This window comes from Nerophis ophidion, linkage group LG21 (assembly GCF_033978795.1).
Source record: "Nerophis ophidion isolate RoL-2023_Sa linkage group LG21, RoL_Noph_v1.0, whole genome shotgun sequence".
NCBI classification, from domain to species: Eukaryota; Metazoa; Chordata; class Actinopteri; order Syngnathiformes; family Syngnathidae; genus Nerophis; species Nerophis ophidion.
Window position 1 is genome coordinate 39,219,058 of NC_084631.1, and position 25,209 is coordinate 39,244,266.

The 25,209-nt window shown below is 38.3% G+C and overlaps 1 protein-coding gene across 5 annotated transcripts in view; it reads right to left on the reverse strand.

Moving 5' to 3' along the window:
- Positions 1-25,209, reverse strand: part of LOC133540087 (asparagine synthetase [glutamine-hydrolyzing]-like) — a 182,240-nt gene that overhangs the window by 83,137 nt on the left and 73,894 nt on the right. The window contains exons 1-2 of one of the 5 annotated variants that reach the window (XM_061882580.1): positions 13,246-13,842; positions 1,716-1,823 (exon numbers count right to left, since the gene is read on the reverse strand). The exons of 3 other annotated variants lie outside the window; for them this stretch is intronic. In XM_061882580.1, the coding sequence (XP_061738564.1) occupies positions 1,716-1,823; positions 13,246-13,260 (123 nt within the window). In that variant the 5' untranslated portion in view covers positions 13,261-13,842. Of the gene's footprint in view, positions 1-1,715; positions 1,824-13,245; positions 13,843-25,209 lie in introns of those variants that run through there. One more of the 5 variants, XM_061882581.1, reaches the window with a different exon arrangement.

A 25,209-nucleotide genomic window follows, 5' to 3' on the forward strand; every position in this document is an offset into this window, starting at 1 on the left:
TTTGTTCATGTGGGAGAATATTCCAATAAAGGTGCACTACACACTACTTTGGAATTCATTATTGGGCTTTGCGTATACAATGCAGTTAATCGCGATTAATCGGAGAAATAGTGTGATTAACTTCGATTACATTTTTTAATCGTTGCCCAGCCCTAATATATATATATATATATACAGTGGGGCGAAAAAGTATTTAGTCAGCCAGCGATTGTGCAAGTTCTCCCGCTTAAAATGATGACAGAGGTCTGTAATTTTCATCATAGGTACACTTCAACTGTGAGAGACAGAATGTGGAAAAAAAATCCAGGAATTTACATTGTAGGAATTTTAAATAATTTATTTGTAAATTATGGTGGGAAATAAATATTTGGTCAACCATTCAAAAGCTCTCACTGATGGAAGGAGGTTTTGGCTCAAAATCTCCCGATACATGGCCCCATTCATTCTTTCCTTAACACGGATCAATCGTCCTGTCCCCTTAGCAGAAAAACAGCCCCAAAGCATGATGTTTCCACCCCCATGCTTCACAGTAGGTATGGTGTTCTTGGGATGCAACTCAGTATACTATAAAACAACAAAAATACTTCTTGTGAACAAAAAGTATACTTTTAAAATATACAAAAAGTATTGTAGTTGTTTTTAATACTTTGTGCATATTTTAAAACTACAATACTTCTTGTGAACAACAAGTATTGTAGTTTTAAAATATACAAAAAGTATTGTAGTTGTTTTGAAGTATACTTGTTGTTCACAAGAAGTATTGTAGTTTTAAAATATACAAAAAGTATTGTAGTTGTTTTGAAGTATACTTGTTGTTCACAAGAAGTATTGTAGTTTTAAAATATACAAAAAGTATTGTAGTTGTTTTTAATACTTTGTGCATATTTTAAAACTACAATACTTCTCGTGAACAACATGTATACATAAAAAAAACTACAATACTTTTTGTATATTTTAAAACTACAATACTTCTTGTGAACAAGTATACTTAAAAAAAACTACAATACTTTTTGTATATTTTAAAACTACAATACTTGTTGTTCACAAGAAGTATTGTAGTTTTAAAATATACAAAAAGTATTGTAGTTGTTTTTAAGTATACTTGTTCACAAGAAGTATTGTAGTTTTAAAATATGCACAAAGTATTGCAGTTGTTTTAAACAACTACAATACTGTTTACAAATAGTAATGTAGTTGTTTTGAAGTATACTTGTTTATGAAAAATATATTAGTTGTTTTGAAGTATACTTGTTTACAAAAAGTAATTTGGTTGTTTTAAAGTAAACAAGTATACTTTAGAACAACTGCAATACTGCAATAAGTAATTTGGTTGTTTTAAAGTAAACAAGTATACTTTAAAACAACTGCGATACTTTTTGTAGACAAGTATACTTCAAAACAACTACAATATTTTTCATAAACTTGTATACTTTAAAATAACCACTATGCTTTTTGTAAAGAAGTATACTTCAAAACAACTACGTTACTTTTTGTGTACAACAAGTACACTTTATAAACAACGTGAATATTTATAGTAAACAACAAGTATAATTCAAAACAACTACAATACTTTTTGTAAACCAGGATGTTGTGATTTAAATTAGGATTTTACTTATATTTTAATTTTGAGTATATTTTGCTTTGTTCACCTTGCACATTTCATCACCGGGGTATTATGGGTTATTATTATTATTATGATTATTATATTTGTTTACCTTGCGCCTTTCGTCATCGGGGTAGGTCCAGTAGGAGATGCAGTACCCTGGCAGGACGCACCATCTTCTGTGCCAGGCTCCAAAACCGCTAACGTCCTCAAACATTGTCTGCAAAAAGAACAAAAGAGCATTAATGAGTGGATGCAAGAGAAATGAAGTCTGAGATAAACATTAGCAGAATTAACAGTAAGTGACTTGATATAATTAAAATAGTTAGTTGGAGATGTGCTCATGCATTTTCAAGATTCAGTTTCCAGTGCACTTTTGCATCAAGTGCACTTGCTTCATTTAATTTATCTTCCAAACATGACTTTGTTGGTGATACAAAAATTCATGTCAAATTGCAAATAACTGGATTATTGTGGATTCATTTCAACCACATTCATCTACTTATGCTCAGAATGTGAAACTGGGCTGTGGTCTCCAAAGTGGAGCAAAAGGGGCCAATTTTTACTGACTCTTGGCAAAAATATGAATTATGAATGAGCTATTATTCTATTAGCTACGAAAGCAATTAGTTTTGTCAGCAAGAACACAAAGCTGAGGTGTGAAGGTTTTTTTTTCCAGGCCCATTGATTGTTTTTATCATCTTTATTCTACAAATTGCATCAAAGTTGCCTCCATTCTTTATTTTATGAACGCTTCACTAACTTTGGACATTTAAAATGAAGTTTTTAAGAAGAAGTTTGGACAAGTAAAATAGTTAAAACATGTAAAATTCAATAAAAGTAAAATTAAGTAAAAAAAAAAAAAAGGGTGGTCATATAGAATGAACTCAAATGAACAAAAAAGAAGTTTGGAAATGTAAACTAAAATAAATAAGTATAAATAAAGTTTGGGCTTGTAGGATACAGTTTTGAAAAGTAAAAAATTTAAAATAAAGTTAAATGTAAAAATGTTTAGACATGGAAAATAAAATAAAGTATAAATAAAGTTAAAAACAAGTTTAGACTTTTTCTAATGTATGCAAGGACAAAACTTCTTGTCTGAGGGATGTTATCTTTGTTTTGGCCCGCTAACAGACAAGGACTTCAAAGACCTCAACAAACATAAGATGACAGCACGCAGACGAGACTGAGACTTCAAGGACCTCAACGAAGATGTGCAGCCCCCAGCCCATTCCGCCACGTACTGTGCGTCCTAGGCCTGCTTTGCATAATATATGTGACCACTCCTTTTAGAGGCGGCCTCGGTGATGTTGACTATGGTACGAAGATAAGAATAAAAGAGGGACGTGGGAGCTGAACCTTAGAGCGTAGGGCGAGACAGTGACTAAGTGTTCAGCTCCATGCGTTCTCCTCATGAGCTAAATTGAACTCTGCATAATTCCTTGCTTCTTGTCTGTTTAATAGATGTCATCACTGTTTGAACCTGACACTCATTGTTACTTTATTTTCAAATTTTGGAAAAAGTTAAGGTTGATAGTTACCTCAGAAGGCAGCAGATAGAAAAGAGGCGTTCAATTTGTTATTTAAATTTTATTTAACAGTGATGTTTTTTCGTTTGTTTTTTTGAAAGTTGATTGTGCACTATTAAGTTATATAAGCGGGAAGCACGGTGGAGGGGTTAGTGCGTCTGCCTCACGATATGAAGGTCCTGAGCAGTCCTGGGTTCAATCCCGGGCTCGGGATCTTTCTGTGTGGAGTTTGCATGTTCTCCCCATGACTGCGTGAGTTCCGTCCGGGTACTCCGGCTTCCTCCCGCCTCCAAAGACATGCACCTGGGGATAGGCCCCTCCCACCTCCAAAGACATGCACCTGGGGATAGGCCCCTCCCACCTCCGAAAACATGCACCTGGGGATAGACACCGCCCACCTCATAAGACATGCACCTGGGGATAGGCCCCTCCCGCCTCCAAAGACATGCCCCTGGGGATAGACACCGCCTACCTCATAAGACATGCACCTGGGGATAGGCCCCTCCCGCCTCCAAAGACATGCACCTGGGGATAGACACCGCCTACCTCATAAGACATGCACCTGGGGATAGGCCCCCCCACCTCCAAAGACATGCACCTGGGGATAGGCCCCTCCCGCCTCCAAAAACATGCACCTGGGGATAGACCCTGCCCACCTCCAAAGACATGCACCAGTAGATAGGCCCCTCCCACCTCCAAAGACATGCACCCGGGGATAGACCCCGCCCACCTCCAAAGACATGCACCCGGGGATAGAGCCCGCCCACCTCCAAAGACATGCACCCGGAGATAGGCCCCTCCCACCTCCAAAGACATGGACCTGGGGATAGGCCCCTCCCACCTCCGAAAACATGCACCTGGGGATAGACACCGCCCACCTCATAAGACATGCACCTGGGGATAGGCCCCTCCCGCCTCCAAAGACATGCCCCTGGGGATAGACACCGCCTACCTCATAAGACATGCACCTGGGGATAGGCCCCTCCCGCCTCCAAAGACATGCACCTGGGGATAGACACCGCCTACCTCATAAGACATGCACCTGGGGATAGGCCCCCCCACCTCCAAAGACATGCACCTGGGGATAGGCCCCCCCACCTCCAAAGACATGCACCTGGGGATAGGCCCCTCCCACCTCCAAAAACATGCACCTGGGGATAGACCCTGCCCACCTCCAAAGACATGCACCAGTAGATAGGCCCCTCCCACTTCCAAAGACATGCACCCGGGGATAGACCCCGCCCACCTCCAAAGACATGCACCCGGAGATAGGCCCCTCCCACCTCCAAAGACATGGACCTGGGGATAGGCCCCTCCCACCTCCAAAGACATGCACCTGGGGATAGGCCCCTCCCACCTCCAAAGACATGCACCTGGGGATAGGCCCCTCCCACCTCCAAAGACATGCACCTGGGGATAGGCCCCTCCCACCTCCAAAGACATGCACCTGGGGATAGGACCCTCCCACTTCCAAAGACATGCACTTGGGGATAGGCCCCTCCCACCTCCAAAGACATGCACCTGGGGATAGGACCCTTCCACTTCCAAAGACATGCACCTGGGGATAGGTTGATTGGCAACACTAAATGGTCCCTAGTGTGTGAATGTGAGTGTGAATGTTGTCTGTCTATCTGTGTTGGCCCTGTGATGAGGTGGCGACTTGTCCAGGGTGTACCCCGCCTTCCGCCCGATTGCAGCTGAGATAGGCGCCAGCGTCCCCCGCGACCCCAAAAGGGAATAAGCGGTAGGAAATGGATGGATGGATGGATGTGCAGCACTTTGGAAACGTTATTGTTGTTTAAATGTGCTATATAAATAAAGTGGATTGGATAAATGAAGATATTAAATAGTCCTAAATGAAATACAATGACTTGTTTTATAATATTGTATATACTAGGGCAGTGGTTCTCAAATGGGGGTACGCGTACCCCTGGGGGTACTTGAAGGTATGCCAAGGGGTACGTGAGACTTTTTTTAAAAATATTCTAAAAAATAGCAACAATTCAAAAATCCTTTATAAATACTGTTATATTTAAATAAATAAATAAATGGGTTGTACTTGTATAGCGCTTTTCTACCTTCAAGGTACTCAAAGCGCTTTGACACTACTTCCACATTTACCCATTCACACACACATTCACACACTGATGGAGGGAGCTGCCATGAAAGGCGCTAACCAGCACCCATCAGGAGCAAGGCTGAAGTGTCTTGCTCAAGGACACAACGGACGTGACGAGGTTGGTACTAGGTGGGGATTGAACTACGGACACTCGGGCTGCGCACGGCAAACTCTCTCACTGCGCCACGCCGTCTAACACTGTTACAAATATGCGCCACACTGTGAACCCACACCAAACAAGAATGACAAAAGACATTTCGGGAGAACATCCGCACCGTAACACAACATAAACACAACAGAACAAATACCCAGAAACCCTTGCAGCACTAACTCCACCAACCCCACCCACCTCAACCTCTTCATGCTCTCTCAGGGAGATCATGTCCCAAATTGCAAATTCCAAGCTGCTGTTTTGACGCATGTTAAAAATAATAATGCACTTTGTGACTTCAATAATAAATATGGCAGTGCCATGCAGGCATTTTTTTCCATAACTTGAGTTGATTTATTTTGGAAAACCTTGTTACATTGTTTAATGCATCCAGTGGGGCATCACAACAAAATTAGGCATAATAATGTGTTCATTTCACGAATGTATACATCGGTATCGGTTGATATCGGAATCGGTAATTAAAAGTTGGACAATATCGGGATATCAGCAAAAAAGACATTATCGGACATCTCTATTTAATATATTTTTCTTCTGGTCTTAATTTACCATAGCCATAGGTCATAAAAAAACACCAATAATTATTAATATCGAACAATATAAAACACTTATATCGTGATATGTTGTACTTATTTATTGTATTTATTGAATAATACTTCAACAAAATATGAATGTAAGTTCATAAAGTGGGAAAAGAAATGCAACAATGCAATATTCAGTGTTGACAGCTACATTTTTTTAGAGTTGGAATATAATAAAATCTGGGTATTATCTTCGACCCAACTCTCTCCTTTGAGTCACACATTAAAAGCGTTACTAAAACGGCCTTCTTTCATCTCCGTAATATCGCTAAAATTCGCTCCATTCTGTCCACTAAAGACGCTGAGATCATTATCCATGCGTTTGTTACGTCTCGTCTCGATTACTGTAACGTATTATTTTCGGGTCTCCCCATGTCTAGCATTAAAAGATTACAGTTGGTACAAAATGCGGCTGCTAGACTTTTGACAAGAACAAGAAAGTTTGATCATATTACGCCTGTACTGTATATACCTTTATATACATATATACATACATATATACCTATACAGTATATACCTTTATATACATATATACATACATATATACCTATACTGTATATACCTTTATATACATATATATATACTGTATATACCTTTATATACATATATACATACATATATACCTATACTGTATATACCTTTATATACATATATACATACATATATACCTATACTGTATATACCTTTATATACATATATACATACATATATACCTGTACTGTATATACCTTTATATACATATATACATACATATATACCTATACTGTATATACCTTTATATACATATAAACATACATATATACCTATACTGGCTCACCTGCACTGGCTTCCTGTGCACTTAAGATGCGACTTTAAGGTTTTACTACTTACGTATAAAATACTACACGGTCTAGCTCCAGCCTATCTTGCCGATTGTATTGTACCATATGTCCCGGCAAGAAATCTGCCTTCAAAAGACTCCGGCTTATTAGTGATTCCTAGAGCCCAAAAAAAGTCTGCGGGCTATAGAGCGTTTTCCGTTCGGGCTCCAGTACTCTGGAATGCCCTCCCGGTAACAGTTGGAGATGCTACCTCAGTAGAAGCATTAAAGTCTCACCTTAAAACTCATCTGTATACTCTAGCCTTTAAATAGACCTCCTTTTTAGACCAGTTGATCTGCCACTTCTTTTCTTTGTCCTATGTCCCCCCCTCCCTTGTGGAGGGGGTCCGGTCCGATGACCATGGATGAAGTACTGGCTGTCCAGAGTCGAGACCCAGGATGGACCGCTCGCCTGTATCGATTGGGGACACATCTACGCTGCTGATCCGCCTCCGCTTGAGATGGTTTCCTGTGGACGGGACTCTCGCTGCTGTCTTGGATCCGCTTTGAACTGAACTCTCGCGGCTGTGTTGGAGCCACTATGGATTGAACTTTCACAGTATCATGTTAGACCCGCTCGACATCCATTGCTTTCGGTCCCCTAGAGGGGGGGGGGGGTTGCCCACATCTGAGGTCCTCTCCAAGGTTTCTCATAGTCAGCATTGTCACTGGCGTCCCACTGGATGTGAATTCTCCCTGCCCACTGGGTGTGAGTTTTCCTTGCCCTTTTGTGGGTTCTTCCGAGGATGTCGTAGTCGTAATGATTTGTGCAGTCCTTTGAGACATTTGTGATTTGGGGCTATATAAATAAACATTGATTGATTGATAATCACAACACTTAACATACAGATTTGAACAATTAATTATTCACTGAAATATATTTATTAATTGTGGTTCTTACCAAAAATATATAATCTTATAAAATATTAAAGCTCCCTACACTTAACCGTGTGTTTCCTACTGCCTGCAGACTTTGCACCCTTTGTTTTTTCTACTTGCCCCAATATTTTTACTTGTCCTGCCTGGGTTTTTTTCTGGCTGTGTAGTGCTCATGGCTTATATCTTACTAAAATCCTTCCCGTTGACTATTTGCAACACGACACAGCATTTATTATTATTATTATTACCTATAATTACATTTAAATGGCATTGCATACATGTAAAATTAAATGCTATTTGACCTTATTTGACCAGTAGCAGTTAAACTCATCTGAACAGGTAAAGCCACCTGTTTAAAGCCCGATCACAATCTTGAAATGAAGGGCCTTTAATGGCTAAAACATTAACTTGGACAACATTTTAACAGCTGGTTGGCTCAGATTGTATTTTTTCATTCCATTCACATGCTGCAGTGGCCAGTGCACAATTGAGCTTTCAGTATTAATCAGCAGAGGTGGGTAGAGTAACTTTTGGGATAAATTGTACTTCTAAGAGTAGTTTTTATGCAACATACTTTTACTTGAGTATATTTGTAGAGAAGAAATGCTACTTTTACTCCGCTACATTTGTCTACAATCAGCTCGTTACTCGCTACTTTTTTTTAATCGATCTGTTAATGCACGCTTTTTTTGTTTTGATTTTGTCAGACACGCATTCAAAGTAGGATCTACGCATGCCTGAGTTTCACCAATCAAATGCAGTCACTGGTGACGTCGGATCAATCAAACACACGTTTAATCCGACCTAAAAAAGTTTAAAAACTTATTGGGGTGTTACCATTTAGTGGTCAATTGTACGGAATATGTACTGTACTGTGCAATCTACTGAAAAAAGTTTCAATCAATCAATCAATCAAAAGTGTAAAGGAAAAAAGACACTTTTTATTTCAACCGTACTTCCCGTCAAAAGCCTAAAGACTGATCGCACAGTTCCTGTCTTCACAATAAAAGTGCCGCTCCATCGCGCCTGCGCTAACAAAATAAGAGTCTCCGAAAGCCAGCGCAAACAAGCGAGCAAGCTACGGAGTTTGCCGCCAATGTATTTCTTGTAAAGTGTATAAAAACGAATATGGAAGCTGGACAAATAAGATGCCAAAAACCAACGACTTTCATGTGGTATTAGACAGAAAAGAGAAACTTTTTTTTCTCCTCCATTTGAAAATGTGGACGTTTACAGCACTATACTGTCTGATTCCAATCAATGCAAGTCATCAGAATCAGGTAATACACCAACTTATATTCTTGTCTTCATGAAAGATAGGAATCTATATGTTAAACATGCATGTATATTCATTAAAACACCTTTAACATGTCAACAAAAACGGCAAAATAAATAACTATAAATGATATACTGTATTTGGATATATGATACGTGTGTGTATGTATATATGAGGTAAATCACCTCGACTTGGTCATTTATTAAGTAATTGATTAACGTTGAAAAACTTATTGGGGTGTTACCATTTAGTGGTCAATTGTACGGAATATGTACTGTACTGTGCAATCTACTAATACAAGTATCAATATATCAATCAAAAGTGTAAAGGAAAAAAAGACACTTTTTATTTCAACCGTACTTCCCGTCAAAAGCCTAAAAAGACTGATCGCACAGTTCCTGTCTTCACAATAAAAGTGCTGCCCCATCGCGCCTGCGCTAACAAAATAAGAGTCTCCGAAAACCAGCGCAAACAAGCGAGCAAGCTACGGAGTTTGCCGCCAATGTATTTCTTGTAAAGTGTATAAAAACGAATATGGAAGCTGGACAAATAAGATGCCAAAAACCAACGACTTTCATGAGGTATTAAACAGAAAAGAGGAACTTTTTTTTCTCCTCCATTTGAAAATGTGGACGTTATCAGCACTATACTGTCTGATTCCAATCAATGCAAGTCATCAGAATCAGGTAATACACCAACTTATATTCTAGTCTTCATGAAAGATAGGAATCTATATGTTAAACATGCATGTATATTCATTAAAACACCTTTAACATGTCAACAAAAACGGCAAAATAAATAACTATAAATGATATACTGTATTTGGATATATAATATGTGTGTGTATGTATATATGAGGTAGATCACCTCGACTTGGTCATTTTTTTAAGTAATTGATTAACGTTGAAAAACTTATTGGGGTGTTACCATTTAGTGGTCAATTGTACGGAATATGTACTGTACTGTGCAATCTACTGAAAAAAGTTTCAATCAATCAATCAAAAGTGTAAAGGAAAAAAGACACTTTTTATTTCAACCGTACTTCCCGTCAAAAGCCTAAAGACTGATCGCACAGTTCCTGTCTTCACAATAAAAGTGCTGCCCCATCGCGCCTGCCCTAACAAAATAAGAGTCTCCGAAAACCAGCGCAAACAAGCGAGCAAGCTACGGAGTTTGCCGCCAGTGTATTTCTTGTAAAGTGTATACAAACGAATATGGAAGCTGGACAAATAAGATGCCAAAAACCAACGACTTTCATGAGGTATTAAACAGAAAAGAGGAACTTTTTTTTCTCCTCCATTTGAAAATTTGGACATTATCAGCACTATACTGTCTGAGTCCAATCAATGCAAGTCATCAGAATCAGGTAATACACCAACTTATAGTCTAGTCTTCATGAAAGATAGGAATCTATATGTTAAACATGCATGTATATTCATTAAAACACCTTTAACATGTCAACAAAAACGGCAAAATAAATAACTATAAATGATATACTGTATATAGATATACGATATGTGTGTGTGTATGTATATATGAAGTAAATCACCTCGACTTGGTCATTTATTAAGTAATTGATTAACGTTGAAAAACTTATTGAGGTGTTACCATTTAGTGGTCAATTGTACGGAATATGTACTGTACTGTGCAATCTAATAATACAAGTTTCAATCAATCAATCAAAAGTGTACAGGAAAAAAGACACTTTTTATTTCAACCGTACTTCCCGTCAAAAGCCTAAAGACTGATCGCACAGTTCCTGTCTTCACAATAAAAGTGCCGCTCCATCGCGCCTGCGCTAACAAAATAAGAGTCTCCGAAAGCCAGCGCAAACAAGCGAGCAAGCTACGGAGTTTGCCGCCAGTGTATTTCTTGTAAAGTGTATAAAAACAAATATGGAAGCTGGACAAATAAGATGCCAAAAACCAACGACTTTCATGTGGTATTAAACAGAAAAGAAAAACTTTTTTTCTCCTCCATTTGAAAATGTGGACATTATCAGCACTATACTGTCTGATTCCAATCAATGCAAGTCATCAGAATCAGGTAATACACCAACTTATATTCTTGTCTTCATGAAAGATAGGAATCTATATGTTAAACATGCATGTATATTCATTAAAACACCTTTAACATGTCAACAAAAACGGCAAAATAAATAACTATAAATGATATACTGTATTTGGATATATGATACGTGTGTGTATGTATATATGAGGTAGATCACCTCGACTTGGTCATTTATTAAGTAATTGATTAACGTTGAAAAACTTATTGGGGTGTTACCATTTAGTGGTCAATTGTACGGAATATGTACTGTACTGTGCAATCTACTAATACAAGTATCAATATATCAATCAAAAGTGTAAAGGAAAAAAAGACACTTTTTATTTCAACCGTCCTTCCCGTCAAAAGCCTAAAGACTGATCGCACAGTTCCTGTCTTCACAATAAAAGTGCCGCCCAATCACGCTAACAAAATAAGAGTCTCCGAAAGCCAGGGCAAACAAGCTAGCAAGCGACGAAGTTTGCCGCCAATGTATTTCTTGTAAAGTGTATAAAAACGAATATGGAAGCTGGACAAATAAGATGCCAAAAACCAACGACTTTCATGTGGTATTAGACAGAAAAGAGGAACTGTTTTTTCTCCTCCATTTGAAAATGTGGACATTATCAGCACTATACTGTCTGAGTCCAATCAATGCAAGTCATCAGAATCAGGTAATACACCAACTTATATTCTTGTCTTCATGAAAGATAGGAATCTATATGTTTAACATGCATGTATATTCATTAAAACACCTTTAACATGTCAACAAAAACGGCAAAATAAATAACTGTAAATGATATACTGTATTTGGATATATGATACGTGTGTGTATGTATATATGAGGTAGATCACCTCGACTTGGTCATTTATTAAGTAATTGATTAACGTTGAAAAACTTATTGGGGTGTTACCATTTAGTGATCAATTGTACGGAATATGTACTGTACTGTGCAATCTACTAATACAAGTATCAATATATCAATCAAAAGTGTAAAGGAAAAAAAGACACTTTTTATTTCAACCGTACTTCCCGTCAAAAGCCTAAAGACTGATCGCACAGTTCCTGTCTTCACAATAAAAGTGCCGCCCCATCACGCTAACAAAATAAGAGTCTCCGAAAGCCAGGGCAAACAAGTTAGCAAGCGACGGAGTTTGCCGCCAATGTATTTCTTGTAAAGTGTATAAAAACAAATATGGAAGCTGGACAAATAAGATGCCAAAAACCAACGACTTTCATGTGGTATTAGACGGAAAAGAGGAACTTTTTTTTCTCCTCCATTTGAAAATGTGGACATTATCAGCACTATACTGTCTGATTCCAATCAATGCAAGTCATCAGAATCAGGTAATACACCAACTTATATTCTTGTCTTCATGAAAGATAGGAATCTATATGTTAAACATGCATGTATTAAAACACCTTTAACATGTCAACAAAAACGGCAAAATAAATAACTATAAATGATATACTGTATATAGATATATGTGTGTATGTATATATGAGGTAGATCACCTCGACTTGGTCATTTATTAAGTAATTGATTAACATTGAAAAACTTATTGGGGTGTTACCATTTAGTGGTCAATTGTACGGAATATGTACTGTACTGTGCAATCTACTAATAAAAGTTTCAATCAATCAATCAATCAATAAATGCCTACTGAGCCTATGGTGCTGTTAAGTTATTGTGGCTTAATTTGCCTTAATTTTTTTATTTTAATATATTATTTAATATATATTATTGTTTTAGTTGCTTAAGAGATATTCTTGGCTATGAATTTGCTCATTGCTATTTTTATGTTTTTGTGCATTATTTGTTGCCGTCATCATTAAACAAACATGTTACTCATCAGTTACTCAGTACTTGAGTAGTTTTTTCACAACATACTTTTTACTTTTACTCAAGTAAATATTTGGATGACGACTCCTTACTTTTACTTGAGTAATAAATCTCTAAAAGTAACAGTACTCTTACTTGAGTACAATTTCTAGCTACTCTACCCACCTCTGCTAATCAGACATGTGATTTGACCACAATGAAAAAGACTGAAAATATTTCCGGGGGTCTGGTCCAGGTTTTTCACCAATTTAACATGCTAAAATTAACAAAGACAGCGCCATTTGAAGAAAATATTTTAGTATTTAAAGACATGAAAACATCATTAATAGAACATACATACCCCAATTATCCTCATGAGTCACTGAATATGGTTCAGTCACTCATATTTACATCTTGTGTTCATTTCACATCCACATTGATCGGTGTTATTATCTACAGTTTATTTACAGCATTACTTCAGTTCACTTCTTTTAAAAAGACAGAAATGTAGAAGCCAATATTGCCTCAAATAGTTTTAAAGTGGCAGGGAAGTTAACAGCAACGCGCACAAAAACGGAAACGGAAGTGAAACTTTCAAAGTAAACGGTTTCAAAAGTAAGAGTGTTCACTAAAGATGAAACTATTAAATTATAATAATAGACCGTGAAATTATTGTAAAACCGTGATTGATAACACAGAAGAATTCCAATTATATATCAATAAAAGTTGTCTAAGTCTAAACTGACGGACTGGAGAAGCTCGCCAGCGCTAGCTAGCTTAAATGCTAACACTAAAACAATACATAAACGTCTTTCTCCGATAAATAACGACATACCCCAATATAAGCGAGTATAACCACATAACTGTGTCCGAAATTAGGACATTAACTTGCACACATTAAAGCCACATGACGCAGTAGACCAGTGAGCTAAAGACAGAGTGATCGATCGATATTGAGGTAACGACAACCGGAAGTTGATTAACATGACGTCACCAAACCCGGACAGGACGCTCCCAGCAAACGTGTCTTTCGTTGTAAAAAAATAAGAACAAAAACTTTAATAAAAACGAAATATTCGCATATAAAACACTCAAATAAAAATATTTTTTTATTTGAAATTATATTCAATTATTTTTCATTAGTATTTTTATTTGAGTGAAAGCTTTCTTTCTCTCAAGAACCGACATCGTTTACATTTTTTTCCCCAGAGATTAAAAAAGACGGAATTCCGACTTTAAACGGACAAATCACATGCCTGAATCTTAAAATGAAGGGCCTTTAATGGCTAAAACATTAACCTGGATAACATTTTAACAGCTGGTTGACTCAGATTGTATTATTTTAATTGCATTGACATGCTGCAGTAGACAGTGCATTAATACTGAAAGCTCAATTGTGCACTATCTGAAGCACCATTCTCCAGGTGTGTTAATTGACAAAAGGATTATAACCTGCACACGTTAGCTCGTCGGTATGGTAACAGGTGACTGTTACTGCGTGCATCTGCCCCGAAAATAAAAATGAAGAAAATCCGAGTCGGTGCTGCACACTGCACAGTTTCGGACTACTTTTGAACTTGTTTGCCAAGAAGTCTTACCCTCGTATTTTTGATCCTGTCGGTCCATTATTCCTTCACTTCGTCGTCGTCATGTCTTCTTCTGACCCACCAGGTGAATTAAGTGTAATTGGCGGAGTTACAATGCATAGTAGGCTACCGCCACCTACTGCACCGGAGTTGTAACTACAAGCTGCATTCACAGACAGAGTCCCATTGCTTTTATGAGCGGGTCAGAAGCAGAAAAATCTATTTGTAGCGGGCCGCCACAAATAAATAAATGTGCGGGAAACCCTGCATACATATATACATATACATATTGATTGATTGATACTTTTATTAGTAGATTGCACAGTACAGTACATATTCCATACAATTGACCACTAAATGGTAACACCCGAATAAGTTTTTCAACTTGTTTAAGTCGGGGTCCACGTTAATCAATTCATATATATGTATATATATATATACATACATACACATATATATACATATATATACACACACATATATATATATATATATATATATACACACACACATATATATATACATATACACACACACACATTTATATATACACACACACATATATACATATATATACACACACACATGTATATATACATATATATGTGTTAGCTTTCACTGTTATGCTGATGACACCCAACTCTACATGCCCCTAAAGCTGACCAACACGCCGGATTGTAGTCAGCTGGAGGCGTGTCTTAATGAAATTAAACAATGGATGTCCGCTAACTTTTTGCAACTCAACGCCAAAAAAACGGAAATGCTGATTATCGGTCCTGCTAGACACCGAACTCTATTTAATGATACAACTCTAACATTTGACAACCAAACAATTAAACAAGGCGACACGGTAAAGAATCTGGGTGTTATCTTCCACCCAACTCTCTCCTTTGAGTCACACATTAAAAGCGTTACTAAAACGGCCTTCTTTCATCCCGTAATATCGCTAAAATTCGCTCCATTTTGTCCACTGAAGACGCTGAGATCATTATCCATGCGTTTGTTACGTCTCGCCTCGATTACTGTAACGTATTATTTTCGGGTCTCCCCATGTCTAGCATTAAAAGATTACAGTTGGTACAAAATGCGGCTGCTAGACTTTTGACAAGAACAAGAAAGTTTGATCACATTACGCCTGTACTGAATATATCTTTATATACATATATACCTATACTGTATATACCTTTATATACATATATATATATATACCTATACTGCATATACCTTTATATACATATATACATACATATACTATATATACCTTTATATACATATATACCTATACTGTATATACCTTTATATACATACATACATATACTATATATACCTTTATATACATATATACATGCATATATACCTATACTGTATATACCTTTATATACATATATACCTATACTGTATATACTTTTATATACATATATACCTATACTGTATATGCCTTTATATACATATATACCTATACTGTATATACCTTTATATACATACATACATACATATATACCTATACTGGCTCACCTGCACTGGCTTCCTGTGCACTTAAGATGTGACTTTAAGGTTTTACTACTTACGTATAAAATACTACACGGTCTAGCTCCAGCCTATCTTGCCGATTGTATTGTACCATATGTCCCGGCAAGAAATTTGCGTTCAAAGGACTCCGGCTTATTAGTGATTCCCAAAGCCCAAAAAAAGTCTGCGGGCTATAGAGCGTTTTCCGTTCGGGCTCCAGTACTCTGGAATGCCCTCCCGGTAACAGTTCGAGATGCTACCTCAGTAGAAGCATTTAAGTCTCACCTTAAAACTCATTTGTATACTCTAGCCTTCAAATAGACTCCCTTTTTAGACCAGTTGATCTGCCGTTTCTTTTCTTTTTCTTCTATGTCCCACTCTCCCTTGTGGAGGGGGTCCGGTCCGATCCGGTGGCCATGTACTGCTCGCCTGTGTATCGGCTGGGGACATCTCTGCGCTGCTGATCCGCCTCCGCTTGGGATGGTTTCCTTCTGGCTCCGCTGTGAACGGGACTCTCGCTGCTGTGTTGGATCCGCTTTGGACTGGACTCTCGCGACTGTGTTGGATCCATTATGGATCGAACTTTCACAGTATCATGTTGGACCCGCTCGACATCCATTGCTTTCCTCCTCTCCAAGGTTCTCATAGTTATCATTGTCACTGACGTCCCACTGGGTGTGAGTTTTCCTTGCCCTTATGTGGGCCTACCGAGGATGTCGTAGTGGTTTGTGCAGCCCTTTGAGACACTAGTGATTTAGGGCTATATAAGTAAACATTGATTGATATATATACACACACATATATATACACACACACACACACATATATATATATATATATATATATATATATATATATATATATATATATATATACATACACACACACATATATATATACACACACATATATATATATGAACATATATCAACATATATTTATATACACACATATGGGTGCTGGTTGGCGCCTTGCATGGCAACTCCCTCCATCAGTGTGTGAATGTGTGTGTGAATGGGTAAATGTGGAAGTAGTGTCAAAGCGCTTTGAGAACTTTGAAGGTAGAAAAGCGCTATACAAGTACAACCCATTTATTTATTTATATACACACACACACACATATATATATATTAGGGCTGCGAATATTTGGGTGTCCCACGATTCGATTCAATATCGATTCTTGGAGTCACGATTCGATTCAAAATTGATTTTTTTTTTCCAATTTAACACGATTCTAGACTCAAAAACAATTTTTTTCCCATTCAAAAGGATTTTGTATTCATTCATTACATAGGATTTCAGCAGGATCTACCCCAGTTTGCTGACATGTTAGCAGAGTAGTAGATTTTTGTAAAAAGCTTTTATAATTGTAAAGGACAATGTTTTATCAACTGATTGCAATTATGTAAATTTGTTTGAACTATTAAACGAACCACAAATATGACTTATTTTATCTTTGTGAAAACATTGGACACTGTGTTGTCAAGCTTATGAGATGCCATGCAAGTGTAAGCCACTGTGACACTATTGTTCTTTTTTCTTTTTTTATAAATGTCTAATAATAATGATAATATTGATACTGTTGTTGATAATATTCATTTTTGTTTCACTACTTTGGGTTTGTTCTGTGTGGTGTTTGTGTCTCCTCTCAATTGCTCTGTTTATTGCAGTTCTGAGTGTTGCTGGCTCAGGTTTGGTTTTGGAATTGGATTGCATTGTTATGGTATTGCTGTGTATTGGTTTGTTGGATTACATATAAATATATATATATATATATATATAGTAAATTATAATTTTAAAAAAAGAGAATCGCGATTCAAATTTGAATCGATTTTTCCCACATCCCTAATACACACACACACACACACACACACACACACACACACACACACACACACACACACACACACACACACACACACACACACACACACACACACTTGTCTTTTGTATTTAATATCATTTTTACTTTACAAGAGAGAATGTTACAGCCCTGGAGCCCATTCTTTGTTTTGTATTTTACTTCTCCCAGAGGCCGATGCCTTCACTTGACATTAGTGCTCCACTTGTTCACTTCCATGGTTAGAAGAATCTCTTCTTACCACCACTCTTACATTTTTTTAAATGTTGTAAAGCAGCACTGCGCAAAAAACATGTGAAACAAGTGATAAGAAAAAACAAGTGAAGTGAAGCATTATGATGAAATACTTAATCCGTCTTTTGTCGACACATCAACACACAATAAGCATGTTTTTAAACAAAGCAGGCATTTAATAAAGTTTCCTGAAAACACAAAATACCTGACACATTTAAGCAGTGTGTGTATATATATATACATATATATATATATATATATATATATATATATATATATATATATATAAAATGCATTAGCAGTACATTTGGTATGCAGTAGAAGTAAATGTAAAGATAAAAGCTGACCAGAAGGAAAAAAACCTCATGAAAATGGTATAAATGTTCAATAATGCACTTAGTTATTCAAATAGGTTTTAAAAAGTTGTACATCCTACTTCAACAGACCATTTCAAATCAGGTTATAACAACAGAGAAATATGTATCGTCTCCAAATACCTCCCACATATAAAATAAAAAGTTTAGTTGAAATACTGTAAATAAGTACAAAAGCTGTCGTGAAATATTAATGTTTGCTTTAAGTCTGGTGAGTATGTTCTTATTGTCAACATGAAGTGAAACGTGTCTTGTTTATTAGAAAAACACAAAAAGAAAAATGGAAAACAAAGCTGCTATTGTATGAAGTGGAAATATTGAAATAAATATATAACATTTTGACTGTAAACAATATCATCTTATAAGCAGGCAGTGAAAAGTTGCAATAATATTCATAAAGTATACAGCAGCACTACTTTTTACTCTGTGAGTGTGCGCATGTATTCAAGTATTGCACTTGATGTTGCATACCTTGGTGTTATATACAGCCATGTCATGTCAAGTATTGCACTTGATATGCAGACCTGGGTGTTGTCACACGCCAGCATGACAAGCATCTGGTCGCCACATGCGCAGATCTACTAGAACCTGATTGATGCTGCTCATCCAGGAGTTCCTCTCAGCTTTGGTGTCTGCACTCAGCCAGTTTCTGCAGCACACAGCACAACGTTTGCATCAGTCTGTGTACTACACAGGAAAAGTACCATTGGTGCTGCACATTAAAGCGGCACTGGACTACGCTGGAAAGTACCGTTGGCACTACGCTGGAAAAGTGCCATCACACATGAAAAGTACCATCGGTACTACACTGGAAAAGAACCATCGGTACTATGCTAGGGAACCATCGGTACTTTACCGGAAAAGTATCATTGGCACTACACACGAAACATACAATTGGTACTACACTTGAAACATACCATTGGTACTACACATGAAACACACCATCGGCACGACACACGAAACATACCATTGGTACTACACATGAAACATACCATCGGTGGTACACAAGAAACATACCATCAGTACTACACATGAAACATACCATCGGTGGTACACAAGAAACATACCATCGGTACTACACACGAAACATACCATCGGTGCTACACATGAAACATACCATCGGCACGACACACGAAACATACCATTGGTACTACACATGAAACATACCATCGGTGGTACACAAGAAACATACCATCGGTACTACACATGAAACATACCATCGGTGGTACACAAGAAACATACCATCGGTACTACACACGAAACATACCATCGGTACTACACATGAAAAGTAAAATCAGGACTTCACCGGAGAAGTATCATTGGCACTATACACGAAACCTACCATCGGTACTACACATGAAACCTATCATCGGTACTACACATAAAACCTACAATGGGTACTACACACGAAACATACCATTGGTACTACACATGAAACCTATCATCGGTACTACACATGAAACATACCATCGGTACTACACATGAAACCTACAATGGGTACTACACACGAAACATACCATTGGTACTACACATGAAACATACCATCGGTGGTACACAAGAAACATACCATTGGTACTACACATGAAACATACCATCGGTGCTACACATGAAACATACCATCGGTGCTACACATGAAACATACCATCGGCACGACACACGAAACATACCATTGGTACTACACATGAAACATACCATCGGTGCTACACAATAAACATACCATCGGTGCTACACATGAAAAGTAAAATCAGGACTTCACCGGAGAATTATCATTGGCACTACATACGAAACATACCATCGGTACTACACACGAAACATACCATCGGTACTACACACGAAACATACCATCGGTACTACACATGAAAAGTAAAATCAGGACTTCACCGGAGAAGTATCATTGGCACTATACACGAAACCTACCATCGGTACTACACAGGAAACCTACCATCGTTACTACACAGGAAACCTACCATCGGTACTATACACGAAACATACCATCGGTACTACACATGAAACCTACCTTCGGTACTACACATGAAACCTACAATGGGTACTACACACGAAACATACCATCGGTACTACACATGCAACATACCATGGGTACTATACACGAAACATACCATCGGTACTACACATGTAACATATCATCGGTACTACACATGAAACCTATCATCAGTACTACACATGAAACATACCATGGGTACTACACACAAAACATACCATCGGTACTACACATGAAACATACCACCGGTGCTACACAAGAAACATACCATCGGTACTACACATGAAACATACCATCGGTGGTACACAAGAAACATACCATTGGTACTACACATGAAACCTATCATCGGTACTACACATAAAACCTACAATGGGTACTACACACGAAACATACCATTGGTACTACACATGAAACCTATCATCGGTACTACACATGAAACCTATCATCGGTACTACACATGAAACCTATCATCGGTATTACACATGAAACCTACAATGGGTACTACACACGAAACATACCATTGGTACTACACATGAAACATACCATCGGTGGTACACAAGAAACATACCATTGGTACTACACATGAAACATACCATCGGTGCTACACATGAAACATACCATCGGTACTACACATGAAACATACCATCGGTACTACACATGAAAAGTAAAATCAGGACTTCACCGGAGAAGTATCATTGGCACTATACACGAAACATACCATCGGTACTACACACGAACCCCACCATCGTTACTACACAGGAAACATACCATCGTTACTACACAGGAAACTTACCATCGGTACCACACACGAAACCTACCATCGGTACTATACACGAAACATACCATCGGTACTACACATGAAACCTACCATCGGTACTACACATGAAACCTACAATGGGTACTACACACGAAACATACCATCGGTACTACACATGCAACATATCATCGGTACTACACATGAAACATACCATGGGTACTACACACGAAACATACCATCGGTACTACACAGGAAACCTACCATCGTTACTACACAGGAAACCTACCATCGGTACTATACACGAAACATACCATCGGTACTACACATGAAACCTACCTTCGGTACTACACATGAAACCTACAATGGGTACTACACACGAAACATACCATCGGTACTACACATGCAACATACCATGGGTACTATACACGAAACATACCATCGGTACTACACATGAAACATATCATCGGTACTACACATGAAACCTATCATCAGTACTACACATGAAACATACCATGGGTACTACACACGAAACATACCATCGGTACTACACATGAAACATACCACCGGTGCTACACAAGAAACATACCATCGGTACTACACATGAAACATACCATCGGTACTACACATGAAACATACCATCGGTGGTACACAAGAAACATACCATCGGTACTACACATGAAACCTATCATCGGTACTACACATAAAACCTACAATGGGTACTACACACGAAACATACCATTGGTACTACACATGAAACCTATCATCGGTACTACACATGAAACCTACAATGGGTACTACACACGAAACATACAATCGGTGGTACACAAGAAACATACCATTGGTACTACACATGAAACATACCATCGGTGCTACACATGAAACATACCATCGGTACTACACATGAAACATACCATCGGTGCTACACAAGGAACATACCATCGGTACTACACATGAAAAGTAAAATCAGGACTTCACCGGAGAAGTATCATTGGCACTATAAACGAAACATACCATCGGTACTACACACGAACCCCACCATCGTTACTACACAGGAAACCTACCATCGTTACTACACAGGAAACTTACCATCGGTACTACACACGAAACCTACCATCGGTACTATACACGAAACATACCATCGGTACTACACATGAAACCTACCATCGGTACTACACATGAAACCTATCATCGGTACTACACATGAAACCTACAATGGGTACTACACACGAAACATACCATCGGTACTACACATGAAACATACCATGGGTACTACACACGAAACATACCATCGGTACTACACATGAAACCTACCATCGGTACTACACATGAAACCTACAATGGGTACTACACATGAAACCTACAATGGGTACTACACACGAAACATACCATCGGCACTACACATGCAACATATCATCGGTACTACACATGAAACCTACCATCGGTACTACACATGAAACATACCATCGGTACTACACATGAAACATACCATGGGTACTACACACGAAACATACCATCGGTACTACACATGAAACCTACAATGGGTACTACACACGAAACATACCATCGGTACAACACATGCAACATACCATCGGTACTACACATGCAACATACCATCCATACTACACATGAAACATACCATCCGTACTACACATGAAACCTACCATCGGTACTACACATGAAACATGCCATCCGTACTACACACGAAACATACCATTGGTACTACACATGAAACCTACAATGGGTACTACACACGAAACATACCATTGGTACTACACATGAAACATACCATCGGTGGTACACAAGAAACATACCATTGGTACTACACATGAAACATACCATCGGTGCTACACATGAAACATACCATCGGTACTACACATGAAACATACCATCGGTGCTACACAAGAAACATACCATCGGTACTACACATGAAAAGTAAAATCAGGACTTCACCGGAGAAGTATAATTGGCACTATACACGAACCCCACCATCGTTACTACACAGGAAACCTACCATCGTTACTACACATGAAACTTACCATCGGTACTACACACGAAACCTACCATCGGTACTATACACGAAACATACCATCGGTACTACACATGAAACCTACCATCGGTACTACACATGAAACCTATCATCGGTACTACACATGAAACCTACAATGGGTACTACACACGAAAAATACCATCGGTACTACACATGCAACATATCATCGGTACTACACATGAAACCTACAATGGGTACTACACACGAAACATACCATCGGTACTATACACGGAACATACCATCGGTACTACACATGAAACCTACCATCGGTACTACACATGAAACCTACCATCGGTACTACACATGAAACATACCATGGGTACTACACACGAAACATACCATCGGTACTACACATGAAACCTACCATCGGTACTACACACGAACCCCACCATCGTTACTACACAGGAAACCTACCATCGTTACTACACAGGAAACCTACCATCGGTACTATACACGAAACATACCATCGGTACTACACATGAAACCTACCTTCGGTACTACACATGAAACCTACAATGGGTACTACACACGAAACATACCATCGGTACTACACATGCAACATACCATGGGTACTATACACGAAACATACCATCGGTACTACACATGTAACATATCATCGGTACTATACATGAAACCTATCATCAGTACTACACATGAAACATACCATGGGTACTACACACGAAACATACCATCGGTACTACACATGAAACATACCACCGGTGCTACACATGAAACATACCATCGGTACTACACATGAAACCTATCATCGGTACTACACATAAAACCTACAATGGGTACTACACACGAAACATGCCATTGGTACTACACATGAAACCTATCATCGGTACTACACATGAAACCTACAATGGGTACTACACACGAAACATACCATTGGTACTACACATGAAACATACAATCGGTGGTACACAAGAAACATACCATTGGTACTACACATGAAACATACCATCGGTGCTACACAAGGAACATACCATCGGTACTACACATGAAAAGTAAAATCAGGACTTCACCGGAGAAGTATCATTGGCACTATACACGAAACATACCATCGGTACTACACATGAAACATACCATGGGTTCTACACACGAAACATACCATCGGTACTACACATGAAACCTATCATCGGTACTACACATGAAACCTACAATGGGTACTACACACGAAACATACCATCGGTACAACACATGCAACATACCATCGGTACTACACATGAAACCTACCATCCATACTACACATGAAACATACCATCCGTACTACACATGAAACCTACCATCGGTACTACACATGAAACATGCCATCCGTACTACACACGAAACCTACAATGGGTACTACACACGAAACATACCATCGGTACTACACATGAAACCTATCATCGGTACTACACACGAAACCTACCATCGGCACTACACATGAAACATGCCATCCGTACTACACACGAAACATACCATCGGTACTACACATGAAACATACCATCGGTGCTACACACGAAACCTACCATCGGTACTACACATGAAACATGCCATCCGTACTACACACGAAACATACCATCGGTACTACACGTGAAACATACCATCGGTTAAGTAATACACACGAAACATACCATCAATACTACACATAAACATACTATTGGTTAAGTAACACTAACGAAACATACCATCGGTGCTACACAAGGAACATACCATCGGTACTACACATGAAAAGTAAAATCAGGACTTCACCGGAGAATTATCATTGACACTACACACGAGTCATACCATCGGTACTACACATGAAACCTACCATCGGTACTACACATGAAACCTACCATCGATACTAGACATGAAACCTATCATCGGTACTACGCAGGAAACTTACCATCGGTACTACACATGAAACCTACCATCGGTACTACACACGAACCCCACCATCGTTACTACACAGGAAACCTACCATCGGTACT